The 7,655-nt window shown below is 57.2% G+C and overlaps 1 protein-coding gene across 1 annotated transcript in view; it reads right to left on the reverse strand.

The window, feature by feature from the left end:
* Positions 1–4,846: 4,846 nt before the first annotated feature.
* Positions 4,847–7,655, reverse strand: part of EPHA8 (EPH receptor A8) — an 86,898-nt gene continuing 84,089 nt past the window's right edge. Inside the window, 2 exon segments of the mRNA XM_029913573.1 lie at positions 4,847–5,863; positions 6,743–6,898. Of these exon segments, the coding sequence (XP_029769433.1) occupies positions 5,749–5,863; positions 6,743–6,898 (271 nt within the window). The 3' untranslated portion in view covers positions 4,847–5,748.

A 7,655-nucleotide genomic window follows, 5' to 3' on the forward strand; every position in this document is an offset into this window, starting at 1 on the left:
GGGCTTGTACTATTAATGAAGTATCCCAGCTTAGCTTGGACAGATAGCAAAGCAAATATAGTGGGATTGCCTGGTCAGTACCTAGGAACGGTACTACGCATTACTAGAGAAGGAAATCTAGTTCACCAGTGAAAGAATGATTACTTGCCTTGATGCCTGGCTATCACTGGAACAGGATGTCTCTGCTTGGGACACAAACCGCCCTGGGGCCGAACTCTGTGAGGTGCTGGTGGGCACTGGCTTCCACTCTATGAAAGGAATTGAGTTGGGCTGGGAGACTGGGTGTGACACTGCCATGAACCTTTTTACCTTTGCTTCTGTTCCATGGTGGTTTCAATACAGTAACAATAGTGTCTGCAGGCTGGGGTCCCTGGCTCTCTGCTGGGGATGCTCACGGGGATGCTGATTGCTGGAGATAGAGCTTTGGGAAACACGTCAGATTGTTACTTGGGTGCACAAGCGTCTCCATTTGGCATTATAAATATGCTGAGGGCTCTGTAGGCACTGCTGGATTGGGAGGGTCTGTCTGCTTGGCCAGCTGGTCCCCCACAGCAGGACTGATTTCAGGAGACCCATCTACAACCCCTGGTTTGTTTCTAAGCAAGTAGACAACATACCTGGCCTGTGTGTCACTCTTTGGACTCCCCTAACCCTGAGCCCATGCAGCAAAACTTCTGTTCCCGTCTGATTAATTGCCCTGCCCTTCCCGCTGCTGCTCCCCAGGGAGCTCAGAGATGTCCTGACAACACAGGTAAATGGGAGCACGGGTGACTTGAACCTGCCAGGCCCACCTGAACGTACAGTCACCCGGCCCCTTTGCCCTGCAGCCTGGCTGGCCCCTTCCCTGCAAGAACATTGGATAATCTGAAAAATCTCTTCTGGCTTCAGCGCCCAGTGGGGCCATGCTAGCTGGGAGATAAAACCACATCAGGAGCCAGCCACTCGGCCCCTGGTGGGCTAGCCCTGGCCAGGACTGTTTTTCTCAGGAGTCACAGGGAAGGGGGAAGGGAGAATCGTAATGTTACAAAATTGGAAACTCAGGTCCCTTGTGACAAGTGGGGGTGGGGAGGGGGGCATTTATCTAGTGGATGGCTATTAGCATGGACACATTTGTTTAATTCTCAGATGTTAATAATACTGCACCTGTGCAGAGGGCTCTGAATAGTATCCCCATTTAACCCCATGGATACGTCCCCCTGCGCATTGCACGCTTAGCCGTCAGCCAGGTACAGTCTCTAACACACGTCAGCTCCCCTGGGGTAGGTGCTTGCTTTTGGATTGAACGCCTATGGCGAAACCCCCTACATCTGGCAGAATGTGAACGTCGGCTTTATGAATCAATGCAATGTGGAAGCTTAACAAACACCCTACCGCGGCCCGGCAAATCTCTGCTCCCCACTTCCTGGGGCGAGTGATGCTTTTGGTGGGCATATGAAATATCTGCCTTTGACATTTTCACCATGATAAGGGTGGTGAGCAGCATCTGTTCACAATAACGGTGCAAGGAAGCACGTGCTTCTCATGCTTTAAACACACACTGGTCCTTTTTTGCCCCTTCAGGTCTGCAGATTCCTCCGTCGCAGATCCTGGTGGCTCTCTTCTCCGTTATAGCATAGCTAGGGTCACCGGTTCATTGCCCAAAAGCAGTTAGCTTGCCTTTCGTTTGGATATTTATAATGATTTTTGAATTTGCAGGTGGAGCCAAGTATTGTGTCTGGGTAAATCTGCAGTATCCAGAACCTACTGAAAACTGGCAAAGGCTACGATTCAACCAGGCCTGCAGATGAAATTGAACAGACTTACTGTAGCGACTCTTGGGACAATGGCTCAGCGTTAGTGCTTGAAATAAGCCTGTTGCTGAGGTTATTCTAGGCTAGGCCTGCTTGAGCCCTAACAGGAGACGTACGTCCTTGGAGTATGTTACTTTTCCATTGTGCGTTGGGCTCTGTCATAGCTTGTTTCTCTGCCAGGCCCAGAAAGGAATTGCTGCTCTATTCCTGTGGGGCCTGTTGTAGTAACTGGGCCTACAAGCCTCCCCTCCTCCTGGGTTCAGCTGGAAGAAGTGAGGGGAAGTTCAGAAGATGGCCCAGTAACTGCTAACGGCAGGTGGGTGATGGGAAAAGGTTTGACAGGGAGACAGACAGACAGACTGAATGAGTCCAAACCCAAGCACTGTGGTCAGATCCTGCCTGGTAAACAGGAAAGTGCGGAACTGGAAATCAGTGAGAAAAAACTGCCACGTCAGAAACTAGGTGCCATTGGGCTATTGTGCCCATCACTCCCTTTGTGGGGCCTTAAAGAAAGAGACTTAGGGGAGAAAACTTGGCTACTGGAGCGAGCTTCACCATCATGGCTGCCTCCCCCACATCTCCTGGGACCCAGGGCCTTTGTCCTCCTGGTCCTGAGAGATGTCCTGGCCAGAGAGAGGGACCCAGGTGACTCCTCCATCCCACCACCACCCAGGATGAAATGGGATTGGACTGTAACAACAACAGCAATGCCACTAACTCTTCTCTTCCCCACCCACGCGCGCACACACACATACACACACACAAACACACTCACGCTATGCACACACACACACACACACACACACACACACGTACTCACACATAGGCACATCCATGCACACTCATGCTATGCACACATGCGCATCACACACACTCATGCTACACACATGCATGCACTCACACACACATGCACATCCATACACATTCACGCTACGCACACACATGTGCATGCACTCACATCCATACAGTCACGCTATGAACACACATGCACATTCATGCTATGCACACACATGCACATCCATGCACACTTGCACTATGCGCAAAATGCACATGTTTGCACTCACAGACACACGCACATCCATGCACAGGCAAGTCCCCTCGGGCAGCCCCATGCCTGCTGGAAGGGACGGCAGCAGCAGCCTGTGGATCCCTTAGCAGCTCCACCAGCCCTTGTGCCCCGTGAGAGCAGCCCTGCATGACACATTTGTCAATAAGAGACAGAGAAATGGGCAATGGGAAGAGTTTTATTGTCCGGGAAGAGGTGCAGACTCTGACCATAAAAGAAGGGCAAGGAAGAGAGAGGCAAGGGCCATCTAGCAACCCTCTGTCCCTGGGGACCAGGGCCCATCCAGCAACACTCCTCTGCCAGGCACCAGCACCTGGCCAGCAACCCCCATCCTCTGGGACCAGGGCCTGTCCAGCAATTCCCGTCCCGAGGGGTTGGGGCTGTCCAGCAACCCCACCCCCCGTCCCTGGGTACCAGGACCCATCCAGCAACCCCCCTGTCCCTAGGGACCAGGGACCATCCACCAACCCTCTGCCCTCTGGGAACCAGGATCTATCCAGAACCCCCCCACCCTTATACCTCCCATGTGCCGCAGGGCGGGTAAGGCCCAGCCGGCACCCTCCCCCCGGGCGTTCCGTGTGCCACAGGGCAGGGAAGGCCCGGCCGGCACCCTCCCGCCCCGGGCATTCTGTGTGCCGCAGGGCGGGTAAGGCCCGGCCGGCACCCTCTCCCTGGGCGTTCCGTGTGCCGCAGGGCGGGTAAGCCCCGGCCGGCACCCTCCTCCCCCGGGCGTTCCGTGCGCCGCAGGGCGGGTAAGCCCCGGCCGGCACCCTCCTCCCCCGGGCGTTCCGTGCGCCGCAGGGTGGGTAAGGCATGGCCAGCACCCTCCTCCTCCGGGCGTTCCGTGTGCCGCAGGGTGGGTAAGGCCTAGCCAGCACCCTCCTCCCCCGGGCGTTCCGTGTGCCGCAGGCGTAAACTCCGAGTACACAGCCCCCAGGATTGGTGCGTGAGGGGTCTGAGTGCACAGAGGGTGGAATGGAACTAGAGCCACATACTGCATCTAGCCCTCGTCGGAAGAGCTTCCACAGGAAGCAGTAGGGTGCCCACGACATAGTCCCAGAGTAGAATTGAGATGTAGACGCCCTGGATAGAAAACTAAACCAAGCCCGGGAGGGTTCAGTTTACCCAGGATTATTGCAGACTGGAAAATGGCTTTAACCCCCTCTCCCCACATCCCACCATCCTCCAGTTTCTCTGGCGCTGCTGGAAGGCGACCTCGGGCCAAATCCCGCTGTCACATGTGCTGATGTAAATCCAGAGGATCTCCACTGGAACCAACGGAGTGACTCTGGAGTTCCTCTGCTGTCACTGAGAGCGGATCGGCGGCGTGGGTCTCAGACGCACGAGTAACAGCAGCGTTAGGAGGAGCTCTTCTCCCCTGCCCCAAGGAGTGGGGTCCCTCAGCGAGTTCCAGCTACACGCCCCCTGGAAGAGTCTTGGCAGCGCGGCCAGCCCCTGGGCTGGGCTTTCTGTGCTTTGAGACCATTTTGGTGTGTATAAAGTCCGATGTAGTAAACCAGCTTTGAACACAGTAGAAAATCGTATTTACAAAGGGGAGCAAGAGGCCGGCTTTCCTCTCCAGCCTGCGCCAGTCCCTCCGCTTCGCGCACGGCTCTGCCTCGGGACAGCTCAGCGCGTCCAACCACCTCAGTGCACTGGCCTGCTGCCTTCCGGGGGCATGCTCACCAGCAGGGGGTGCAAGCAGGGAGCTGGCGCAGCTCCTGGCAGGGTGGCCTGGAGAAGCCCTCACCTGCTGGGCAGCCAGGATGTGACAGCTGAGCAGAGCCTCGGGCGGGGGCCTCGTGTGTTCGCAGGTCGGCGTGCTGCTGGGAGCGGTGCCGCTGGTGACGGTCTCCAGGGGAGGCTTGGCTGTTAGCACAGCAAGGCAGACTGGATGCTGGCAGCCCCTGGCTGGTTTTAGGCAATATGAGAGTTCAATAAACCCCCCTCGGACCCGGAAGAAGACATGACAGGACCGTGAGAGGGGACGCAGCCCCTCATGCGGCAGAAGCCTGGCCTCTGCTCTGTTGGGGCTCGGGGGGGAAACCTGAGCGTGTAGCCCTCAGACACATGCTCTCCCCTGGCCCTGGCTTGCCTGCGCTAGGTTCATTGCCGGTGCATTCAGGAAGTGGTGACTTCCTAGCTGGTTCCGGGTTCTCCTTTGACAGCACTTCTCACATCTCCCCGAGCACGCGCCAGCGCTCCGGGCCCCTCTTCCCAGCGCCAAGGAAGTCCCGTCTGCTCACAGCACCAGCAGAAACTACTGCAGGAGGCTCAAGACTTCCGGTTTTCCAGTGACCCTTCTGAGAGCAGGGCAATGACCCTGGTAGCTTCATGGAGGGGCTGGTCTGGAGGTCCTGGGTCGAGCAGGGTGGTGGGAGCAGGCACTTTGCTGTCTCTGCCATGCAATGGTGTGGGAGGCCTTGCAGGGCTCAGAGACCCAGCTAAGCCTCCAGGCAGTACAACAGCAGCTCAGACACAGTCGGCAGCAGCACACGGAAGAGACTTGCCCGGCTGCTCCCGTCATCGCTGTCAGTCAGTGCAACTCCCTTTGCCGGGCCCGGCCTGGGCGGAGCGCCCCTTCTATTGCACTGCCCCTAGCTAGGCCATGCTAGGAGCCCCGGCCCAGCAGGGACACAGGATGGAAAATGAAGTGGCCTGCCCTGCTCTGGAGCCTGCTCCTACCCTCAGCTGGAGGAAGACGCCAGCAGATTCAGCAATGTCCCTGGAAAGCTCTTCCTCTTTCCCTTGGGAGCGCGAATCCCAGCAAGGCAACGGAAAGCCACAGAGACTCGAGGTTCTGGCTCGGCGCTTCTCCCGCCGGCTTTGCTCGCCGCTCTGCCAGGATCGGTGCTTTTGGAACGCCAGCTGCTGGGTCTGGGGAGCTGGTGCTTAGAGATGCCGCCTGGGGACACTGGTGTTCAGCAGCTGAGACCTCATGATCTGGATGCTGCTCAGGATCTTCTTCTGGTGCCCCATGAGGGTGATCCCCAGGCTCCGAACGTCACTGTGAAAACAAAGGCAACGTCAGCCCCCGGCTCCCCCTGTGCTACAGGCCAGGCCACGGGGCTTCCCCTCCACTGGCTCAGCTGCACTCGGCTGCCAGCGGCGGAGCTGCCGTTGTCTGGTCCTAGGGGCTGACGTGCTGTTCTCGGGAGTGACCGGCTGTCAGTGTCCATGGCCCACCCCAGGGCCACTGCCCCCACGCCGTCCCCAGGGGGAGAGGGAGGCAGAGGGGAAGTGGCTCCTGACACGCTAGGAGCCAGCAAGAGCAATGCTCTGAAATTGGAGCTGCTCACAGATCACCCAGTCAGACACACGGACAGACGGACAGACAGCCCTGTCCACTCGGCAGCTTCTCCGAGGTGTCCCTGAAACTCCGATTAGCGTCCCCTCATTCTGCAATCACGCTATGAAACGGTCTGACGGTCGCTGAGCTTCCACTGTGCAGCCTCCCGGCCAACCCTGCTGGACACACCATCTTGTCACACACTGAGCCCTGTGCACCCACACGGAGCCCTATGCACACGTGCACACACACACACACAGCCCTATGCACACGTGCACACACACACACACACACACACACACACACACACACACACAGCCCTATGCATGTGCACTCACACAGACACAGAGCTCAGCATCACCTTGGCGCATTGGCTCAGGACTGACTCATAAAGAAGAGCACCAAGGAGAGAGGCACCAACTCCACTTCCTTCAGTATTTGGATTTTCTCCCCTCCAGGTGCTAACTAGGCCTAACACTGCTGAGCCTGTAAGATCTACAGAGCCCAAGGTAGGAGGGCAGCAGACAGTGATGGGGGTGACGGGTGGTGCCAGCACTTCATGGCCTACATCAGTCACTTCTCGCCCTTTGTACTCACTCGATGTTCATCCGCATCACCATCCCCAGCGAGGAATACCCGGCCACTGCGAAGTTCTCCCGATAGCGCCCCAGTTTGATGGACTCCAGCCAGTCCTCCACCGTAAAACAGCTCGTGAAATCAAAGACGCCTCTGTCAAAGGGAGTTTGGGTGAACCTCGAAGACAAGAGAAAAGGCATAAACTTAGCGCTAAGGGGCGGATCAGCGAGTGGAGTCAAGGTACCGGAAAAGCAGCCTGTGCAGCGGGGGATGGCAGCCTGACGCCCCAACACTATTCTACCACTGCACAATTACCGCTCCCCACGGCTTGTGTTTTCACAAGAAGTGAAGGTCAGGGGCAAGAGGGCTGGAGCCCTCTCGGGTCAGGCAGAGCCAAAGAGAGGGTTGTGGGAGGGGTATCCACATTGCCAGGGCTCAGTACTGTGTATGCACTTCGGCGCCCGTGTGTATTTTGTGTGCACAACTGAGCTTTGTGTGGAGGTGGGCTGTGCATGTGAATCCAAGGGTGTGAAATGCAGCTGCTCCACTCAACGGCTGAGCCTGTTTTCTGTTCCTGGCTGGTGCTAGCCAGGCCTGCGGCCATGACCGCGCTGAAGCCATAAGCCCACCCAGGCTGGGCGGCTAGTGCGGCTCATTATGGTTATGGCCTGGACTGTGTTAGCCATAAGCTCTAGCTTGGACGGCGGCTTTAAGCAGTTCTCTGTGGCTCTGACCCATCCGTTGTGTTGCCCGTCATTGTGGCATGTGAGTGCCTGACGTGGCCGGTGCCAGCTCAGAGCTTGGGCTTGGCTCGGTCTCTGACTGTCTCACTGTGGCAGTGAACGCGCTCGCTGTCCGCTCTGGCTTGGCATGAGGCTCTAGCCAGAGAACAGGCCATAAAGTGGCCAATGTTAGCCAATGAGAAGCCATTGTT

Source organism: Terrapene carolina, unplaced genomic scaffold (assembly GCF_002925995.2).
Source record: "Terrapene carolina triunguis isolate 2854851 unplaced genomic scaffold, T_m_triunguis-2.0 Scaffold714, whole genome shotgun sequence".
Classification (NCBI taxonomy): domain Eukaryota; kingdom Metazoa; phylum Chordata; order Testudines; family Emydidae; genus Terrapene; species Terrapene triunguis.